We start from the raw sequence: 22,607 nt of genomic DNA, 5'->3' as shown, positions 1-22,607 counted from the left end.
CCCTACCAGCTAAACAGCGCAGAATCTAAAAACACAGACAGGGATGCCATCCAGGCCAGTTGTTTTCAAGGGGTTCGCTCTCCAGAAGATTGGTCTTAAGTCAATAATGATGACTGAGAGTTCAGGTGCTTTCAAAGCTGTTGATGTGGGTTCAAAATAAATTTATTATCAAAGTATGTATATGACACCATATACCACCTTGAGATTAATTGTCTTGCAGGAATTAATCAGTAATTAATTACACCTTCAAAAGTTTAAACACTTTTGCTAAGACAAACTAATTCACACAGATAGTCTAAAAGCTTCTGACAAGAGAACCCAAATGCCCATGATTAGTGTTGCAAGGGCAAACTTTATGAATGCACAAATATCCCAACTGTTGATAGCTCAGCTATGCTTGTGACCATGTTTGATGTGTTATGTGACAGTATCAATCTCGTCTGCAAACCGCCTTGAACTTGGTTACAATGGTGCAAATAACTTAGCCCACAGTTGCCTGGTTTGATGCTGGCAAATTGACATAACCCCATTGTCTAAAGTCTGGTTGATCTTCTGGTCACCACTTTGCAAACCGTATCACTTAGTAGCCCACCTCTGTGCTGAGCTCAGAAGACAGTACAGCTTGTTTGCAAAGATGTCCTTTTAACTTCAAACTGCTTATTGCTTGCTATTCACATTAAGAACTGGACTGGTTCTTGTTTGAATTAATATCTGCTATATTCACATATTTCCATAACTCCTGACAATTCCTAACACTATCAAAAGAGGTTCCAAGTGTACCAGATCTGATATTTCCGAGGACAAGACATTTGTTCTTCCTAGATTCAACTTAGATAATTACATTCCATTTAATCACATCAGAATTTTTATTTGGAATTAAGCTACTGAAAACTAATTTTAATTAATATGAATTATATATTCCTCCTTTTTTTCAACTGTAGCAGCTGATCTGACATTGAGAAAGCAAAATACTGTGGGCTTTGAAGATCTTGAGTAAGACAGGCAGCACCTGTGAAGAGCCAAACAAAGTTAACCTACCAGGTCTTTCATTTTATGCCACCTGACATATGTCCAGGTTTTGATTCGGATAAAGAAGGCAGCGGGAGAGCACCTAAGGATTTCCAGTGGGAAGACATTTTGAGTTCTCGGGGGAAGAGAGTGGCCAGATTGCGCAGGCGCGTGACATCAGCCAGTTGAGCGCAAACAGTTTAAAAAGAAGGCAGCCATATCCAGTGGCATACACAAAGTGCTGGTGGAACACAGCAGGCCAGGCAGCATCTATAAGGAGAAGCACTGTCAATGTTTCGGGCCGAGACAATGTTTCAGGACTGACGAAGGGTCCCGGCCTGAAATGTCGACAGTGCTTCTCCTTATAGATGCTGCCCGGCCTGCTGTGTTCCACCAGCATTTTGTGTGTGTTGCCTAAATTTCCAGCATCTGCAGATTTCCTCGTGTTAGCCATATCCAGCGGGCAGCGAAGTGAGAGGCAGCAGAGTGTAAGTGCTTTGGCTCCACAGGCTTCGGCGGTAACGGGACGAGGTGAGGCAGTTGTTGATTGCAAAAGGAGGTAGGATGCGTGTGAGGCCAATTTTCTGTGGTTGGTATCAGATATGGTAAGTCCTGGAGTCTCCCAGCATCCCGGACGGCCACATCTGCACCCGGTGCATCGAGATGCAACTCCTCAGGGACCATGTTAGGGAACTGGAGCTGCAGCTCGATGACCTTTGTCTGGTCAGGGAGAGTGAGGAGGTGATAGAGGAGTTACAGACAGGTGGTCACTCCGGGGCCACGGGGAACAGAGAAATGGGTCACAGTCAGGAGAAGGAAGGGGAAGAGGCAGGTACTAGAGAGTACCCCTGTGGCTGTACCCCTTGACAATAAGTACTCCTGTTTGAGTACTGTTGGGGGGGACAGCCTACCTGGGAGAAGCGACAGTGGCCATGCCTCTGGCACAGAGTCTGGCCCTGTGGCTCAGAAGGGTAGGGAAAGGGAGAGGAAGGCAGTAGTGATAGGGGACTCTATAGTCAGGTGTTCAGACAGGCGATTCTGTGGACGCAGGAAAGAAATTCGGATTGTAGTTTGCCTTCCAGGTGCCAGGGTCCAGGATGTTTCTGATCGTGTCCAAGGTATCCTGCAGTGGAAGGGAGAACAGCCAGAGGTCATGGTACATATTGGTACCAATGACATAGGTAGGAAAAGGGAAGAAGTCCTGAAAGAAGACTACAGGGAGTTAGGAAGGAAGTTGAAAAGCAGGACCTCAAAGGTAGTAATCTCAGGATTACTGCCTGTTCCACGCAACAGTGAGAATAGGAATAGAATGAGGTGGAGGATAAATGCGTGGCTGAGGGATTGGTGCAGGGGACAGGGATTCAGATTTCTGGATCATTGGGACCTCTTTTAGGGTGGGTGTGACCTGTACAAAAAGGACGGGTTGCACTTAAATCCCAGGGGGACCAATATCCTGACAGGCAGGTTTGATAAAGCTGTTGGGGAGGGTTTAAACTAGTTTGGCAGGGGGGTAGGAATCAGAATGTGAGTGCAGGGATTAAGGTAGAAGGACAAGGGCATGATGCTAAGAGTTCTGAAATGATGCGGAAGGACAGGCAGGAGACAGAATATAAGTTAAAGGAGTTGAAATGTGTCTATTTCAATGCTAGGAGTATTAGGAACAAGGAGGATGAACTTAGAGCATGGATTAGTATGTGGAACTACGATGTTGTGGCCGTTACTGAAACTTGGTTGGAGGAAGGGCGATTGGATGATGCAGGTCCCAGGGTTCAGGTGTTTTAAAAGGAATAGGATGGGAGGTAGAAAAGGGGGGGGGGGGGGGAGTGGCATTGCTGGTCAGGGATAGTATCACGGCTATAGAAAGGGAGGACACTGCAGAGGGAGTGTCCATGGAGTTGGTCTGGGTGGAAGTCAGAAATAGCAAGGGATCAATCACTGTGCTGGGAGCAGTCTATAGGCCCCCAAATAGCCCTCGGGACACTGAGGAGCAGATAAGCAGGCAGATTTTAGAATGGTGCAGGAAATACAGGGTAGTAGTTACTCAACTTCCCTCATATTGACTGGCACCTCCTGAGTGCAAGGGGGATAGATGGGGCTGAATTTGTCAGGTGTATTCAAGAAGGATTCCTGACACAGTATGTGGACTGGCCGACGAGAGGAGAGGCTATACTGGATCTAGTTCTGGGTAATGAACCTGGTCAGGTGACAGACCTCTTGGTGGGGAAGCGTTTTGGTGAAGCTATCCCTTAGCTTCAGCATAGCTATGGAAAGGGATAAAATCAGACAAAATGGTAAAGTGCTTAACTGGAGAAGGGCTAACTTTGAAGGGATGAGGCAGGAACTAGCGAGAGTAAATTGGAAACAGATGTTCACAGAAGAAAGCACAGAAGTAATGTGGGAGAAGTTTAGGGACCACTTGAGCTGGGTTCAGGATAGGTTTGTCCCACTGAGGCAAGGAAAAATTGGTAGGAAAAGGGAACCGTGGCTGAGGAAACGTGAGGCAACTCGTCAAGAGGAAAAAGGAAGCATATGCTAGATATAATAAGCAGGAAGTAGGAGGGGCTTATGAGAAATATAGGGTAGCCAGGAAGGAGCTAAAGAAAGGACTTAGGAGAGCTCAAAGGGGACATGAGAAGGCCTTGTAGGATTAAGGAGAACCCCAAGGCGTTCTATGTGTATGTGAAGAATAGAAGGATGATGAGAATTAAGGTGGGACTGCTAAAGGATAAAGAGGGCAACATGTGCCTGGAAGTGGAGGAGGTTGGGGAGGTCCTAAATGAATACTTTGCTTCAGTATTCACAAGTGAAAATGATCTTGATCAGGATGAGGTCGAAGTAGAGCGGGCCTGTGTGCTGGACAATGTGGAGATTAGGGAAGTAGTAGTGCTGGATCTTCTTAAAAACATTAAGATTGATAAAACCCCAGGGCCGGATATGATACACCCCAGGTTGTTGTGGGAATTGAGAGAAGAGATCGCAGGAGCATTAGCTATGATCATTGAATCCTCTTGGGCTGCAGGGGAAGTGCTGGTGGACTGGAGAATGGCAAATGTAGTTCCCTTGTTTAAAAAAGAAAGGGAGAAACCTAGGAACTATAGACCAGCAAGTCTTACGTTGGTGGTATGCAAACTACTGAAAAAGATTCTTAAGGATAGGATCTATGAGCATTTGGAGAAGTACAGTCTACTCATGAATAGTCAACATGGCTTTGGAGTTTTTTGAAGAGGTAACAAAAGAAATTGATGAGGGTAGGGCAGTGGATGTGCTCTAGATGGACTTTAGCAAAGCATTTGACAAGGTCCCTCATGAGAGACTCATCCAGAAAGTCATGAGGCATGGGATAAGTGGAACCTTGGCTGTTTGGATAAAACATTGGCTTAAAGGATGAAAGCAGAGGGTAGTTGTAGAAGGAAAGTATTCTGGCTGGAGGTCGGTGACTAGTGGAGTGCCGCAGGCATCTGTCCTGGGACCCCTGCTATTTGTGATTTTTATAAATGACCAGGATGTAGAGGTGGAAGGATGGGTGAGTAAGTTTGCGGATGACACGAAGATCAGAGGAGTTGTGGATGGAGCTGTAGGTTGTCGAATGTTACAAGAGGATATAGACAGGCTGCACAGTTGGGCAGAAAAATGGCAGATGGAGTTCAATCCAGGCAAGTGTGAGGTGATGCATTTTGGAAGGACAAACCAGAAGACTGAGTACAGGATTAATGGTCAGTTACTTAAGAGTGTGGATGAACAAAGGGACCTTGGGGTTCAAATCCATACATCCCTCAAGGTCGCTGCACAGGTTGATAGAGTAGTTAAGAAGGCCTATGGGATGCTAGGCTTCATTAACAGGGGGATTGAGTTCAAGAGTAGAGAGGTCATGTTGCAACTCTACAAATCTCTGGTGAGACTGCACTTAGAGTATTGTGTTCAATTCTGGTCACCTCATTATAGGAAGGATGTGGAAGCTATAGAGAGGGTGCAGAGGAGATTTACCAGGATGTTGCCTGGTTTGGAGAAAAAGTCATATGAAGCAAGGTTAGCAGAGCTGGGACTTTTCTCTTTGGAGTGTAGGAGAATGAGAGGGGACTTGATAGAGGTCTACAAGATTATGAGAGGCATAGATAGGGTGGATAGTTAGTACCTGTTTCCCAGGGCACCAATAGCAAACACCAGAGGGCATATGTACAAACGTAAGGGAGGGAAGTTTAGGGGAGACATCAGGGGTAAGTTTTTTACACAGAGGGTTGTGAGAGCCTGGAATGACTTGCCAGGGATGGTGGTGGAGGCTAAAACATTAGGGGTGTTTAAGAGCCTCTTGGACAGGCACATGGATGAAAGAAAAATAGAGGGTTATGGGGTAGTGTGGGTTTAGTACTTTTTTTAAGGATTATATGGGTCAGCACAACATGGAGGGCTGAAGGGCCTATACTGTGCTGTAGTGTTCTATGGTTTGTTTCTAACAATAAAAAGTAATGTAGGATTTTGTTTCACCTCACAGACATCTTAATTCTTTAACGGCATGTTGAGTTCAAACACTATGAATGAATATTTGACAGGTAAAGTTGGAATTTTTCATTTATTTACATAAGCACTGAGGTATAAACTAGAATAAAATTAAGTTTCAGTGTTGACACATTAGAAGCCCCATTTCCCTCCAGTAACAATTAAAATGAAGGTAAAATAAAACCTGTCCAATATTTTGGATTGAGTTTCTCATTAGTTGATTAAAACCATAACCATATTATAATCTAAGTTTCACCTATATATACCCAGAACTACTTGATTTTTCTTCAACGATTTTCCTAATCCATAAAAGGACCTCAGTGTTTATCTCAGCCATGATGTCTTCAGCTGCTCGTCCTCTAACTTCCATTCCATGGCTAGCTCCTTCTACCCAATGTACTCTGGCAACCAGTGGAATCTTTTTCAATATGCGTTCCAGCAAATCCTGCATGTTCAAATTGTTTTAAGATGGTTAAATACAGCTCTCAGTGTAACTTATGCAATGTACATAGATATAACAATAAATCATTGTATTTTTCAAAACAGTCACCAAACTATTTTAATGGCTTAGTTAAATATTTTCAGGAGAGGTCTTGAAGGACTGGAGAATAGCTAATGTTCTTCTATTATTCAAAAAATGAAATATGACTAATCCTAAAATTATACACCAGTGAGTCTCACATCAGTAGTTGGGAAGTTACTAGAGAAAATTTTTAGGGATCAGATTTACACACATTTGAAAAACTACAGCCTTATTGGGGCAATCAGCATGGCTTTGTGTGGGGCAAGCCATGTCTTAGTAACTTGATTGAGTTTTTTTGAGATGACGACGGTGTTTGAATAAGATAGAGCTGTAGATGTTGACTACATGGATTTTAGCAAATAGAAGACCAAGGGTAGAGGTCAATAGGCCTTATTCTGGCTGGAGATCTGTGACCAGTGGTGTTCTGCAGGATGTTCTGGTGTACATGGGCCTTTGCTGTTTGTGATATACATTAATGATCTGGATGAAAACATAGCTGGATGAGTTAGCAAGTTTGCTGATGACATGAAGATTGGTGGCATTGTTGATAGTGTAAAAGAATAGCAAAGGGTACAGCAGAATTTTGATCAGTTGCATATCTGGGCGAAGAAATGGCAGATGGAGTTTAACCTGGCCAAATATGAAGTGTTGCACTAATGGGAGATCAAATGTAAAGGAAGAGTACACTGATAATGCCAGGACCCTTAACAGAGGATCTTGACGTCCAAGTCCATAGCTCACTAAAAGTGGCTACACATGTTGATAGGTATGCTTGCATTTATTTGTCAAGGAACTAAGCTCAAGAATTGGGAAGTTTCGTTGCAGCTTTATGCAACCCTAGTTAGGCCACGTGAATGGCATTCAGTTTTGGTCGCCCCATTATAGGAAGGACGTTGAGGGTTAGGAGAGGGTGCAACATATGTTTACCAGGATGTTGCCTGGATTAGTGAGCATATGTGGGCAATAGTGGGAGTGTGAACAAACTTGGGTTGTTCTCTCTGGAGCAGCAGAGGCTGAAAGGAGGTCTGATAAAAGTTTTTTAGATTAAGAAAGGCACAGATAGAGTATCTTTTTGCCAGGGGTTAAAATGTCTAATACCTAGGGGCATGCACTTAAGGTGAGAGGAGGCAAGTTCAAAAGTGATGTGCAGGAAAAGTTTTTTTTTGCACAGAGTGGTGAGTACACTATCAGAGGTAGTGATGGAGGAGGCGACCACAATAGAAGTGTTCAAGACACTCTTAGATATGCACAGAAATATGCAGAAAATGGAAGAATGTAGACATTGTGCAGGCCAAAGTGATTAGCTAAGTTGGGCATTAATTTAATTAGTTTGACACAACACTGTGGGCCAAAGGGCCTGTTCCTGAGCTGTACTATTCGATAGTCTAATAGTTATCAAGTCAAGTCAAGTCACTTTTATTGTCATTTCGACCATAACTGCTGGTACAGTGCATAGTAAAAATGAGACGTTTTTCAGGACCATGGTGTTACATGACACAGTACAAAAACTAGACTGAACTATGTAAAAAAAAAACACAACAGAGAAAGCTACACTAGACTACAGACCTACACAGGACTGCATAAAGTGCACAAAAACAGTGTCGCCATTACAATAAATAATAAACAGGGCAGTAGGGCAAGGTGTCAGTCCAGGCTTCAGCTATTGAGGAGTCTGATAGCTTGGGAGAAGAAACTGTTACATAGTCTGGTTGTGAGAGCCCGAATGCTTCAGAGCCTTTTCCCAGATGGCAGGAGGGAGAAGAGATTGTATGAGGGGTGCATGGGGTCCTTCATAATGCTGTTTCCTTTGCGGATGCAGCATGTAGTGTAAATGTCCGTGATGGTGGGAAGAGAGACCCCGATGATCTTCTCAGCTGACCTCACTATCTGCTGCAGGGTCTTGCGATCCGAGATGGTGCAATTTCCGAACCAGGCAGTGATGCAGCTGCTCAGGACGCTCTCAATACAACCCCTGTAGAATGTGATGAGGATGGGGGGTGGGTGATGGACTTTCCTCAGCCTTCGCAGCAACGTTCCTGGCTCTCAAGTAACTGTACAAGACCATCACACCCAGAGGCTGCCTTCACCGTCGCTGGTGAGTTTAAATGACCATCGCTAACAGAAGTCTCTCCAAAGTTGTGTCAGTACACCTAGGTGAGCACCAGTGGAGATAACACACTTGACCACTGCTATATTCCCTTCCACAACACTTACAAAGCTCTCCTTCGCCCAGCTTTTGGAAAATCAGATTACACTTCAATCCTGCTCCTGCCGACACACAAGCAGAAGCTGAAGCAAGAGGTGGCCATAGTTAAAACCATCCACTGTTGGTCCAACCAATCTGCCTCCATGCTGCAGTACTGCTTCGATAATGTCGACTGGAATGTCTTCCATGATGAGGATGTCTCCAACTTCACTGATGGAGTCACATGCTTCACCTGGAAGTACACGAACAATGTTGTCCCCCAGAAGTCAGTCAGGGTCTTCCTGAACCAGAAATCCTGGATCAATAGTTCTGTGTGAGCAGCAGTTACAGCGCAACGTTGAGCTTATATCGCTGGAGATCAACTAGAGCTCAAGAAATGCAGCTATGATCTGCACAAAGCTATTAAGATTGAGTCAAGATTCACAACGAATAACACACGTAACTTCTGGCAAGGGCTGCATACCATCGCAGACTTCAAAGCCAAACGTTGTGGTGCTGCTAACATCGCGGCCTCTCTCGGTTTTATGCTAGGTTCGATGTCGTTAACTCAGAGCCTCCGAGGAAAGCCACTGCTACAACCTAAAATCTGGTCATCTCTGAGGCTGAGGTACACAGACATTTCCAACAAGTGGACAGTCACAAGGCTACGGGACAGGACGGCATCCCAGGGCGAGTATTAAGGATGTGCGCAGCACAACTGGCAGGTGTGTTTACAGACATTTTTAATCAAGTGTAGAGTGCCCTCCTGCTTCAAATTATCCACCATTGTCCCCGTACCAAAAAGGCCCAAGGTATCATGCCTGAACAACTGCTGTCCAGTCGCACTCACCGCAAATGCTTTGAGAAGCTGGTCAAGGATTACTTCTGCAGCTTGCCATCACCCAAACTGGACCCTCTACAATTCGCCTACTGACACAGACAATCAACAGATGACGCAATAGCCACTGCTCTAAATACTGACCTTGCACATCTAGAGAAGAAGGATGCTAATGTGAGAATGCTGTTCTTGGACGACAGTTCAGTACTCAACACCCTAGTTCCATCCAGGCTTGACAAGAAGCTCAGAGACCTCGGCTTTCACCCTGCCTTGTGCAGTTGGATCCTGGACTTCCTGTCAGATCACCAGCAGGTTGTAAGACTGGACTCTCACACCTCCAACCCTCTGATTCTCAATACAGGAGCCCCTCAGGGCTGCGTACTGAGTCCCCTCCTTTACTCCCTGTACACCCATGATTGTGTCACCACCCACAGCTCCAACCTGCTAATTAAATTTGCCAATGACACTACGTTGATTGGCCTTATCTCAAACAATAACAAGGTGGCCTACAGGGAAGAAGTCATCACCCTGACACAGTGGCATCAAGAAAACAAGCTCTTTCTCAATGTCGCAAAAATAAAGGAGCTGGTTGTGGATTACAGGAGGAATGGAGATGGGCTAACCTCCATTGACATCAATGGATCTGGGGTTGAGAGGGTGAACAGCTTCAAGTTCCTCAGCATCCACATCACCGAGGGCCTCATGTGGTCTGTACACACCTGCTGTGTGGTGAAAAAGGCACAACAGCGCCTCTTTCAACTCAGACGGTTGAGGAAGTTTGGTATTGGCCTCCAAATTCTAAGAACTTTTTACAGGGGCACAATTGAGAGCATCCTGACTGGCTGCACCACTGCCTGGTATGGAAACTGTACTTCTCTCAATCACAGGACTCTGCACAGGGTGGTGCGGATGGCCCAGCGCATCTGTAGTTGTGAACTTCCCATGATTCAGGACATTTACGAGGACAGGTGTGTAAAAAGGGCCCGTAGGATCATTGGACCCAAATCATCCCAACCATAATCTATTCCAGCTGCTACCACCCAGGAAACGGTACTGCAGCATGAAAGCCAGGACCAACAGGCTCCAGGACAGCTTCCACTAGGCCGTCAGATTGATGAAATCATGCTGATTTGAGTGCATTCTATATTACACTGACTGTTCTATTTATTATAATTATAAATTACTATCATTGCACATTTAGATGGAGACTTAACGTAAAGATTTTTTTCCTCATGTACGTGAAGGATGTAAGAAATAAAGTCAATTCAATTCAATTAAAAGCTCCTGTGTTCTGATTACGGTTAAAAATGAAATTTGCAGCATCTCATAATGAAGCACTGCATATTAGTGAGAATGACAGAGATAGCAGACAAAATTAATTCACCTGTGTAAATTCTCATTATTACATATTGCAATCCAATGTTACTGCATCAATGGATTGTGTAGATGGAAAAGAGGACTATATCAAACTTTACTATTCATCAAAACTATCAACTTAAGTCTATTAACTTGTAGGGTGATAGTATATTTTTAAAACATTTTTCGAACAATGCAAATTAATGCAACGCTGTCCCAAGGCTATCCCTCAGCATATCTATTAAATCATTATTTCACTTTGACTCACTTTCTCACACATTTCATCTGCTGATCCAGAAATGAGAAGGACTGGGTGGCGCACAAGAAGCAGGTCCTCTGTTCGAAGTTTATTCAGCTGCTTTGGAGGGTGTAGTGGAAAAGACAAACAAAAGAGACCTTGCACAAACTCTTCATCTGGAGAGTCATTACACTCTTTAACAATACGGGCAGCAGCTCTACATCCCATGGAACGACCTACATAAGAGAAATTTCTTAAGCATCCACAATTCTGATAAAGTTTTTTGAAAAAGCAACTTATCCTAATAAATTATATGTATTGGGATTACAGGTAAAATTTTTACTTACCCCCAAGAAACCAGCTTTGCAGTTTATATTCCTTTGATGTCTTTAAATATTCCTGCAATATATTCGTTTCAATATTTTTATTCTTTTTTTCCAAATAAACAAAATAATACAGCACATCCACAAAAACCACGACCTTAATCAAATTAAATATTGAGCAGCAAAAGGGAGAAAAATATAAAGTCAAAAGTAAACATACACAGTGGAGGTGCATCGCACCAAAAAACCTCAGTCCTCACCCCGTAAGAAAGCCCAATACAGGGCCCCATATCCTTTCAAAGATGTCCCCTCTGTCCTCATTACATAGTCTCAGTCTCTCCAAATGTAAAGTATTTGCCAGTTCTCTCAGCCACCGATCGTACATAGGCACAGAGTCCATTTTCTACATTTGCAGGATTAACTTCTTAGCAATCACCATTCCAAACAATACAGCCACTTTTTCATATTTATTGGCTGAAGATAGGGAGCTTGTTGCTCCAAGGATGGCTATGAGCGGGCCTGGTTCCCACCGCTTACAAATAAGCCTTAGAGAAACAGTGAAAAAAAAACTTCCAGTATGCATAAAGCTTAAAACATGACCAGAATGAATGTGAAAAGTTACTGTTCTCAGATTTACATCTATTACAAACTGGTGAAACATCAGGGTAGAAGCTGTACAACTTTTCTTTGGAATAATGGAGTATATGTAATGTTTTAAACTGTGCAAGTCTGTGTCTGATGTTGACCGAACAATCATGTATACTCTTTAAAAACTCATCCCAGACATCCTCTGTCAGTTCTATACCCAATTCATCCACCCATGCCTGTTTAAGATCTGCAGTATTCACCCGAGCTCCATTATGTAGGATCTGATACAGCACTACAAGTAACCAGATCAAATTTATTTATTGCCTCCAGGGACTCATGTTTGTCTAAAACTTTGAAATTAGGTATATATTTCCTAACATAATCTCAAATTTGTAAATATCTTAAAAAAAACTAGATGCAGGGATATTGTAAACCGCTTGTAACTGCACAAATGAGGCAAAGTTTCCATTAATGTATAGGTCACCTACACTACAGATGCCACTCTGTTTCCAGGACGAACAAACAGAATCATTCAGGCCAGGCAAAAAAGAATGATTGTCACAAATCGGAGTGTCAATATAAGTTTTTGGGGCCTTAATGTGTAGTTGAATCTGCTTCCAAATTCTTATAGTGCTGCCAACCACAAAGCTGCTACTAAAATGTGACTTATTAACTGCAGTGGGGCTATTAAGGAGAGCAGGTAAGGAAGTCTTCTTACGAAGCACTTGCTCTATGAGTAACCATGCTGGGCACGAGTCTGAGGTAGAGGGTGGGCCTTTTTTCCACCATGCAAGAATGGATAGGTGGGCAGCCCAGTAACACATTTTAACATCTGGTAGGGCAAAACCACCTGCTTCCTTGGGCTTTGACAAGTGTTTTTTAGTAATTCTAATGGCTTTATAATTCCAAATGAAGCGTATAATAATTGAATCCAATTGCTTAAAATATAACAGAGGAATAAAACATGGAATTGACTGGAAAAGATGAAGAAATTGTGGCAGTACAATCATCTTGATTGCGTTACCCCTCCACACCAAAGAAATTGGAAGGGTTTTCCAAAAGTCAATATTGCATCTACGCCAATTCACTTGCAAAAGGTCATCTGGGTTTTTTGTAATAGACACACCAAGACAGGAAAAATTATCACAAGTTATTTTAAGGGGAATGGACTGTACATATGCTGTATTAACCACTGCAGTGACTGGCATTAGTTCACTTTTATCTCAATTAATACAGAAACCTGAGAAACTACCAAAATTATTAATTAGAGTCAGAAGGGCGGGAATTGATGTACCTGGGCTGGAGATGTATAAAGGGACATCATCAGCGTATAACAAAAGCTGATGTTTATGTCCATGCATATCATTGGGAGATATCAAAGGGTCCTGTCTGATGCTAACAGCCAGTGGCTCAATGATAACTGCAAACAAAAACAGAGAAAGGGGGCAGCCTTCACAATGAATTGCAAAAGGGGAGGAAATATTCTGATTAGTGATAATAGAGGCAGATGGGTGTGAAAAAATTATCTCAATCCATTTGATGAAAGATGGTCCAAATCCAAATTTCTTAAGTGCAAACATCATTTATGGCCATTCCACTTCGTCAAATGCACGTGGCGCATCTAATGAAATGACTACAGCCTTTTCTGCATGTTTTGTATATAAAATATTGAAAAGACGACGCAAATTAAAATGCATATGTCTACCTGGTATAAAGCCAGTTTGATCTGGATGAATAATAGAACAAATGCATTCTTTTAACCTATTGGCCAGGACTTTCCCGAGAATTTTGGTTTCAATGGGCAGCAGCAAAATGGGGCGATATGATGAAACCACCTCGGGATCACGGCCTAGTTTTGGAATCAGAGAAACATTGGCTTTACATAAAGTAGGTGGCAATCTGGAAGCTGTCCTGGACTGATTCAATGTACATAAGAGCAAAGGTGACAATTTTGGACCAAAAACTTTGAATTCCATGCTAAAACCATCCAGATCCACTGCCTTATTATTAGGGAGGGAAGAGATGACATTCTTGATCTCATCTAGGCTTATATCAGCATCAAGTGTATTTACTGAATCTGTTGACAGCGTGGGTAGATTCAGATTATCAAAAAATGCTTCCATAACTTCAACACCCGGACCTCCTTGTGATTGGTAAACACTAACATAGAACTCCGCAAAGCACTTATTAGTTTTTTCCGGGTCTGTCAATAAAAAGCCATCTTTCGCCTTTATACGATGTATGGCCCTGGAGGCCTGCATCTGTCTTAACTGACGGGCTAATAACTTATGGGGCTTTTCACCAAGCTCAAAATACCTCTGAATGACTTGTGTCAGTAGTTTTGCAATACTCTTGGACATTATAGAATTATACTCATACCATAAGGCAGTAATCTTATTAAGTAATTCTGCTTCCTGGTTTATTTTATAAGAGGCTTCCAGATTTGCCAACTGACCATCTATTTCAGTTAACCTTTTCTTGAATCTTCTTTTTTCTGCTGTCTCATATGCTATTATGCAACCTCTAATAACCGCCTTCATGGCCTCCCAAAGAGTGGAATCATCAACATTGCCCACATCATTGGTGCTTAAGTATAGCTCTATCTTATCTGAATGATAAGAGCAAAAATCCTTATCCTTTAGCAAAGCATTATTTAACCGCCAACTTTAATCATCTCTTTTATGGTTCAGTATAAGGGAGACAGGAGTATGATCTAATATACGGTAAATATATTATGGTAAGTGCAACCAACTACTGACAAGACCAATTTCGAATCTAACAGAAAATAATCAATCCTAGAGTAGGATTTATGTACTGTGGAGAAATATGAAAAATCCTTCTTCGTGGGATTAAGAAGCCTCCAAATATCCACTATATTATACGATTGCATGAGATTATTAAGTGTTACACTATTTTTAAATGAACTAACTTGGGGACGTTGTCTATCTAGGAGGGAGTTTAAGATGCAATTAAAGTCTCCACCTACAATTATGTTAGAGTCAGATAGATTAGGCATGGCTTTAAGGAGATTCTAAATAAAAAATTGGATCATCAAAGTTGGGCCCGTACACATGTTGGGCCCGTAGAGTCAATGGTATAGAATTTAATATTCCACTTACTATTACATATCTACCCCTCTGGTCCGCGATAGTTTGTGTGTGAACAAACTGTATGGTTTTTTTTTATTAGGATTGCAACACCTCTAGTTTTAGTACTAAAGTTCAACTGGTAGACCTGAGATGCCCAGGAGGGACAAAGCACTTTTGCCACTGTTTTCTTAATGTGCGTTTCTTGGAGAAAACAAATATCAGCTTTGAGTGTACGAAGGTGTGCATACACCTTCCCTCTCTTCAGTGAACTATTCATCCCCCGTACATTCCAGCTGACAAGCTTAGCCTCACCAGTGCTGTGAATATGCGAATTAGATGTCATATCTGCTGCTTAACAAAAAAAATATGCAGTATGATCGCGGCATAACACAAACTGTAACTCAAACAAATAGATGTGCTGTAACAACCGCTTGAGAAACACAAAAAACCCTCCCAAAAATAAAAAACACACCAGGAATAGTAATTCCATACCCCTAACCTAGAGTTAAAGCTATATTCATGGGCCAACACATGGCCCGGAATAGCAAGATACCTACCCATTACTCACTAAACACAGGAGAAACACCTCTTCACAAATACACCAGGAAATATAAAAATAAACAATAACAATCAGTCCTCACCCACATCTTAGTGTGAGCTTATTTTTCAGCTCCTCATGCGCTGAACATAAATCTCCAGATGAAGCCACTATCGATCAACGACGAATCCAGTAATCCAGCGTTAATCCGTTTTTAGGTTTATATGGTGTCCGAATGCCAATCTTTAACGTCTCGGCTCAGGAACTCCTCCGCTATGGCTGCAGTGCTGAATGTACTGGTGCTATTGTTAACTGTAACCACGAACATCGCCGGATACTGGAATCCACACCTAATTTTCCTCACTTTACATTTCTCCTTAATGTGCTGAAAATCTTGACGTTTCCTCATGGTAGCCAAAGTTAAATCCGGGTAGATGAACGCCGGACGCCTGTCATATAGCAGCAGAGCTCTCTCCCTGGACAACTGTAGCACCAGCTCTTTAACCTGAAATGGTGTAGCCTCACAATAATAGCTCTTGGCCTACCATTTTTAGCAGGTGCTAGGCTCCGGTGGGCACGGTCCACTTCAATCAGCTGATGGAAATGTTCTTCTCCCAGCAACTTCGGAAGCAACTTGGCTACAAAATCCGTCGGCTTATTGTTTTCGGCTTTCTCCTGAACCCCGATAATGCGAATGTTTTGACGGCGAGACCGGGCTTCAAGGTCATCCACCTTAGCCTGTAGCTGTGTGTTTTGGGATATTAGACTTTCAAGCCACCTCTCCAACTCTTCGATTCGTCTCTCATATGATTTGGCAGCATCCTCCATTAAAGAAACACGCTTACTGACCTCGGTTAGAGCCGCTGTTAAGTTCACAATTGACTCATTGTGCTCTGCATGTCTCCCGTCTACCAAACTGTACAGTTTGTTTACCGCCTCAAGGACTTCTTCGATGGTAGCTGGGACCAGGGCCCGAGCAGCATTGGTTTTAGCTTCTCCTGGGCCCGCTAGCTTCGTGGTGCCCTCGCCAGAATCTTCTTCTCCTGCACCCTTTTCTTGTTCCCTCCCTTTACCTGGCTTCGTCATTTCGTTCAGCCCGTTACAGCTCACTTCAGTCACTTAAAAAATAGAATTAGCTGCTATTTGGGTGAGGTAGGCGCAGCTCCCCGGACACACGTCTACTCCATTACAAGACCCCAGGTGACCCCTTCCTGCAATATATTATTGCCAAGGATCTAAGTTGCTATTGGAAGTGTAAAATTCCTCATGTAAACTTCCAGTCTAAGTTAGGCAAGGTACATGGAGATGACAATAAATCAAATAAAAACAGCATTACATTTTTTTGAATAGTCATCAAACCATTTTACTGGCCTATTTATGGAATTTTACTCTGCTTTATATTACTCTAACCAATTAATTTATGAAATACTTTATCTACAATTCTGACTAGTCTATCTTATTCATTACCAAATAAGGTGTTAAGTAAATATTTCTTGTCTGCTTTGATCATGCCGAAGTCATGTAAGCTAAGGGATTAAGGGAAGTAAACAGTTTGTACTGGAACATTACAACAGAGGAGATACTAGAGGTCTTAAGGTAGGTTTAGGTGGATAAATCCCTGGGCCTGATCAAGAGTTTCCTAGAACATTGTGGGAAGCTAGAAATCACAGGGTCCCTGGAAGATATATTTGCATCATATTTAACCACATATGAGGTACTGGAATAGTAGGATTGTTAATGTTATACCTTTATTCAAGGACAGGGCTGGGAAAGTGAGCCTGACATTGGTGGTGGGAAAGTTAGAGCGTCATAGTGCAATACAGCATGGATAAAGGCTCTTTAACCCGAGTCCACACCGACCAGATGCCCACACAGTAAGCCCCAATGTCCTGCAATTGGTCTATATCCCTCTAAGTCCCACTCCTGCACAAACATACCCAGGACATCACTAATTACAGGACAACATCACCTGACTGTGCAGGTGATGCCTCCCTCCCAGATGCGTGGAATAACTTTTATGCCCGTTTTGAGGTGGAAAATGACATGGCAGCGAGGAAGTCCACCCCTCCTACAAATGACCAGGTGCTGTGTCTCACTGTGGCTGATGTGAGAAGAACCCTGTGCAGGGTCAACCCACGGAAGGCTGCTGGACCAGACAACATCCCTGGTAGAGTGCTCAGAGGACGTGCAGACCAGCTAGCGGATGTTCTCACTGACATCGTCAACATCTCCCTGAGCAGCGCCACCGATCCAACGTACTTCAAGGCCGTCACCATCGTCCCTGTGCCGAAGAAGTCTTCGGTGTCCTGCCTAAATGACTACCGTCCCGTTGCATGCACATCCATCATCATGAAGTGTTTCAAGAGGCTCGTCATGAGGCATATCAAGACCCTGCTGCCCCCCTCACTGGACCCCCTGCAGTTTGCGTACCGTCCCAACCGCTCAACAGATGACGCCATTGCCACCACCCTCCACCTGGCCCTAACCCACCTGGACAAAAAAGACACGTACGTTCGAATGCTTTTCATAGACTTCAGTTCAGCATTCAACACAATCATCCCTCAGAAACTGATTGGAAAGCTGAGCCTACTGGGCCTGAACACCTCCCTCTGCAACTGGATCCTGCACTTCCTGACTGGGAGACCTCAGTCAGTCCGGATCGGGAGTAGCATCTCCAACACCATCACACTGAGCACGGGGGCCCCCCAGGGCTGTGTGCTCAGTCCACTGCTGTTCACTCTGCTGACCCACGACTGTGCTGCAACACACAGCTCGAACCACATCATCAAGTTCGCCGATGACACGACCGTGGTTGGTCTCATCAGCAAGAACGACGAGTCAGCATACAGAGAGGAGGTACAGCGGCTAATGGACTGGTGCAGAGCCAACAACCTGTCTCTGAATGTGAACAAAAAGAGATAGTTGTTGATTTCAGGCGGGCACGGAGCGACCACTCCCCACTGAACATCGACAGCTCCTCGGTAGAGATGGTTAAGAGTACCAAATCTCTTGGTGTTCACCTGGCGGAGAGTCTTACCTGGTCCCTCAACACCAGCTCAATTGCAAAGAAAGCCCAGCTCTACTTTTTGCGTAGGCTGAGGAAAATCCATCTCCCACCCCCTATCCTCATCACATTCTACAGGGGTTGTATTGAGAGCATCCTGAGCAGCTGCATCACTGCCTGGTTCAGAAATTGCACCATCTCGGATCGCAAGACCCTGCAACGGATAGTGAGGTCAGCTGAGAAGATCATCGGGGTCTCCCTACCTGCCATTACCGACATTTACACTACACGCTGCATCTGCAAAGCAAACATCATTATGAAGGATCCCACGCACCCCTCATACAAACTCTTCTCTCTCCTGCCGTCTGGGAAAAGGCACCAAAGCATTCGGGCTCTCAAGACCAGACTATGTAACAGTTTCTTCCCCCAAGCTATCAGACTCCTCAATACCCAGAGCCTGGACTGACACCTTACTGCCCTATTGTCTTGTTTATTATTTATTGTAATGCCTGCACTGTTTTGTGCACTTTATGCAGTCCTGGGTAGGTCTGTAGTCTAGCGTAGTTTTTTTCTGTGTTGTTTTTTACGTAGTCCAGTCTAGTTTTTGTACTGTGTAATGTAACACCATGGTCCTGAAAAAACGTTGTTTCATTTTTACTCTGCACTGTACCAGCAGTTAAGGTCGAAATGACAATAAGTGACTTGACTTGACAGTGCTTCTTAAATTATATGACTGTACGTTCCTCTGCCACTTGCTTTTGCAGCTTGTTCCAGATACTCAAAATCCTCTGCTGAAAAAAAACTGCCCCTTGGTTCCCTTTTAAATCTTTCACCTCATTCTAAACCCATGCCCTCTAGTTTTGGACTCACCTGACTGTTACCATCCAGCTTATATAAGCTTTTCATAATTTTAAGCATTTCTACAAGTTAGCCCATCATTCTCCAACATTCCAAGGAATAAAGATGTAGCCTGGCTAACCTCTTCCTACGATTCAGACCATCATGTCCTTCCTTGCAACATCCCCATAACTACCTACCACAGAGTTTTCAGTTTAACCACTCCTCTCCTAAAACAGGGTGACCAAAATGTGGCCTCACAAACCATTTAAAAATTATACAATTTACTGAAGGGGATTCTGAGGACAGGATCTACCTACATTTGGGAATGAAAAAGGGAGAGTTACCATAGCTTTGTATGTGGTAAATAGTGCCTCACAAAATTTATTGCATTATTTGAAGAGGTGCAGGACAGTAGATGTTGTCCACACGAACAAGGCTTTTGACTAGTTCCTACATCGTAGGCTAGTCTGAAAGATTTGATCACGTGGGATCCAAAACACAGAGATCTATGAGTAAAGGTAGATAGTTCCCTGGAAGTTGTGTTACAAGTAGACAAAGTACTGAAGAAAGCCCATGGCATCTTGGCTTCCATCATGGCATTGAGTTCAAGAGCTAGAGTATCATTCTACAACTGTATACTACTTGGAGCACAGTGTACAGTTCTAAAGAAAGGGAGCAGAACATATTTACATGGTTGTTATGGTTATAGAACAGTACTGCACAGGAATAGATCCTTCAGCCCATAATGCTTTTGCTAAGCATAATTAAAACTAATTCCTCGGCCTGGATATAATTAATATACCTTCATACTCTTCGTATTCACATGCCTACCTAAAAACTTCTTCCATGCCACTATTATATCTGCTTTCATTATCACCACTGGAAGCATATTCTAGGCACCTACCATTCCCTGTGTAAAAGCATTGTCCCACATATCCTTTAAAAATTTGCCATCACACATCAAAGCTATGCCCTCTAGCATTCAACATTTCTTCTTGGGTTAAAAGATTCTGGTTGCTTACTCTGGGACTGGAAAACTTAACCAATAATAGGAGGCTGGAACTTTTGTCCCTGGAGCACAGGAAGCTGAGCGGTGACCTTATAGAGGTACATGAAATCTCAAGGCCTATAGATATGGTGGATAGTCACAGTCTTTTTTCCAAGAAAGTGGAGTCTAGAACTAGAGGACATGGATTTAAGGTGAGAGGAGAAAGATTTAAGAGACTTGAGGGGAAACTTTTCTACACAGAGAGTAGTACGCATCTGGAACATACTGCCAGAGGAAGCCAATGTTAAAAGGCATAAGGATAAAAAAAGTTTAAAGTGGTATGGACCAAATACAGAGACTAAATAGCAAGTAGTAAATTAATGAGAAGGGAAAAGCACTGAAACCTAAAGGTGTCAAGAATATGATCTGAAACAGTAACATACATTATTAATCTCACCAAGACTGCTCTGTAAGCTCTAATTCTATAGTCTAAGTTGAGTCCTTTGCAGGTGAACCTAAGGCACAGTATCCCATTCGATGCAAGAAATTCTGTCATGGACACCAGTTGATGAAAGTTCATGTCTCCACCTGCACCATGAGTAAGGATCACTCCATGTCTGAGAGGGGCATTTGGAATTGTGTAGATTGCATCTAGATTTTTCTCCCCAAATGGTATTTTCAATTTAACCTGAAAGATCAAAACAGAAAATTGTTACTTCCAATAACACAATAATATCTGAGAACAAAGCAAGAAAACTAATGTGTAATCTGTTCACAACTTAGTCCTAAGATGATTCAGATTACTGCTTTTGCATTAAAAATAGCATTGCAATGGTCTTTCATAAAACATTGTTTTTCTCCCCCGATGTAAATTTCTGACCTCAAATTTTTCTACTTAGTAACACTGAAGGACCTCATTATTAGGTGGCCCTTTTCAGGTTTCTTATAGCTGCACCACTATTTGGCAGTTTTGAATTAATTGCCTCTCTGAAGAATTGATCACCTGTTTTTAATATTTTAATATTTTCCATCTAGCAGTCATTACAGGTTGAAATAATTTATTATCATGCATCAAATGGTTGAATCCAACCTTCTGGTTCGATATATGCCAATGAGGTAATTCTCTGGCAGAAAAATCTATACTAAGAGTAGTTTAATATTAATAATGTTTTCATCAAAAGAGGTGTCAAGAAAACATAAGTTGACCCTGACAGACAAAAAAAAGCTAAAAGAAACATTCAGGATAAATATTTAAGGTCCGACGTGCAGATTCAATTGCACTGTCCCTAAGAGATGCCAGACAAGAAATGAATCGGCAGGGCCATTGACAGAGAAAGAGGATAAGCTGGAATGCTTTTACACAGAACTGATACAGCTTCTTCTCGTGGCATTACCATACTGTGGTTTAGAGAGATAACGGGAAAAGGCATTAGAATTCATTAAAAACCTGTTATAGAATCCATGATACAGGTCACCAGCACAGATCAGTTTTATTCAACCTGTAACCTGAATCATTTTATTGACTACAACGTCAATTAAAATGATATCCGTTAACTGAACCACTATATCCACTAGAAAGTAATGGTCTCTAGCCTGGCCTGCATCACCCAATCGACAGGACTGTAATGTGAATCTACTTGAATGAGGGGTTCGGATACCAAAGTCGCAAGCAAGATCAGTGACGGAATTCAAATGCTCCATCGTTTGGGAGCCATCAGTTTGTGTGGCTCTTGTTGCGGCGAACACAACTACAAAGAAACACACACAAAATGCCGGTATTGCTTAGATTTCCAGCACCTGCGGATTTTCTCCAGTTTGTGACAAGCACAAAGACCAACCGAGACCTCAGCGACCTTGTTAATGCAGCATATAGTACTCACCCTAACCCTCCCCCTTTAAAAGCTACATCGTAAGGGCAGAGCAAAATGCCCATGTGACGAAAACAATTAAAATGCACACCGTTTTATACGACTCCAAACCCTTCATCTCCTGCATTGTAATCGCACTTCGGGGCAAGTTTCTCTTCCCAGTTAAAAACTGCGCGTGCGCGGCCAACGACAATGTCATTTGCCAGCTCAGACGTCAATCATCTCAGAACAAAGAATTATCGACAGTGGTAAAATATTTCCAAGCGCATTATTAAATTACTTATGGTCGCTCTTGTAGTTTAGAAGAATGGCAGTTATTTTATTAGATTTTGATGCCACCAACTGTGACCTATGCTTACAAATTTTTACTGTTAGTATATATAGATTCCATTTATGATTTTTTTCATATTTTTGCAGCTATATTTTGGAATTTGTTGCATATTGTCTGTAAAATCTTTAATCCTAAAATTGCAATTTTTTAACTTTTAAATTTAAAGGATTATTGAGTTAAATTCTGCAATGTATTCAATAATCCCGAACTTCCGGATATCCAAGCTTCAAGCTTCTCCCAAGATCAAAATCTCCCGTTCCATGCCTTCACTTTAATTTTGTCTTCAAAGCCGACAGCTGGAAAACAACTACACACACACACAGCTGCATACAATAGCCTGGTTAATAAACCGCACAGTGCTAATTCAATGGAGGGAGCCATACAGAGGGTGGATGA

The 22,607-nt window shown here is 42.7% G+C and overlaps 1 protein-coding gene across 1 annotated transcript; it reads right to left on the bottom strand.

Moving 5' to 3' along the window:
• Positions 1-5,558: 5,558 nt before the first annotated feature.
• tex30 (testis expressed 30) lies at positions 5,559-22,054 on the bottom strand. The gene is made up of 5 exons (XM_073043234.1): positions 21,972-22,054; positions 20,470-20,700; positions 10,990-11,041; positions 10,673-10,878; positions 5,559-5,947 (listed from the first exon to the last, which is right to left on the bottom strand). The coding sequence occupies exons 1-5, from the start codon at positions 22,005-22,007 to the stop codon at positions 5,759-5,761; spliced, it is 714 nt and encodes a 237-aa protein (XP_072899335.1). The 5' UTR covers positions 22,008-22,054; the 3' UTR covers positions 5,559-5,758.
• Positions 22,055-22,607: the final 553 nt, after the last annotated feature.

Source organism: Hemitrygon akajei, chromosome 4 (assembly GCF_048418815.1).
Source record: "Hemitrygon akajei chromosome 4, sHemAka1.3, whole genome shotgun sequence".
NCBI classification, from domain to species: domain Eukaryota; kingdom Metazoa; phylum Chordata; class Chondrichthyes; order Myliobatiformes; family Dasyatidae; genus Hemitrygon; species Hemitrygon akajei.
Note: the sequence above shows the minus strand (reverse complement) of the source record. Positions and strands in the feature narration are given on the sequence as shown.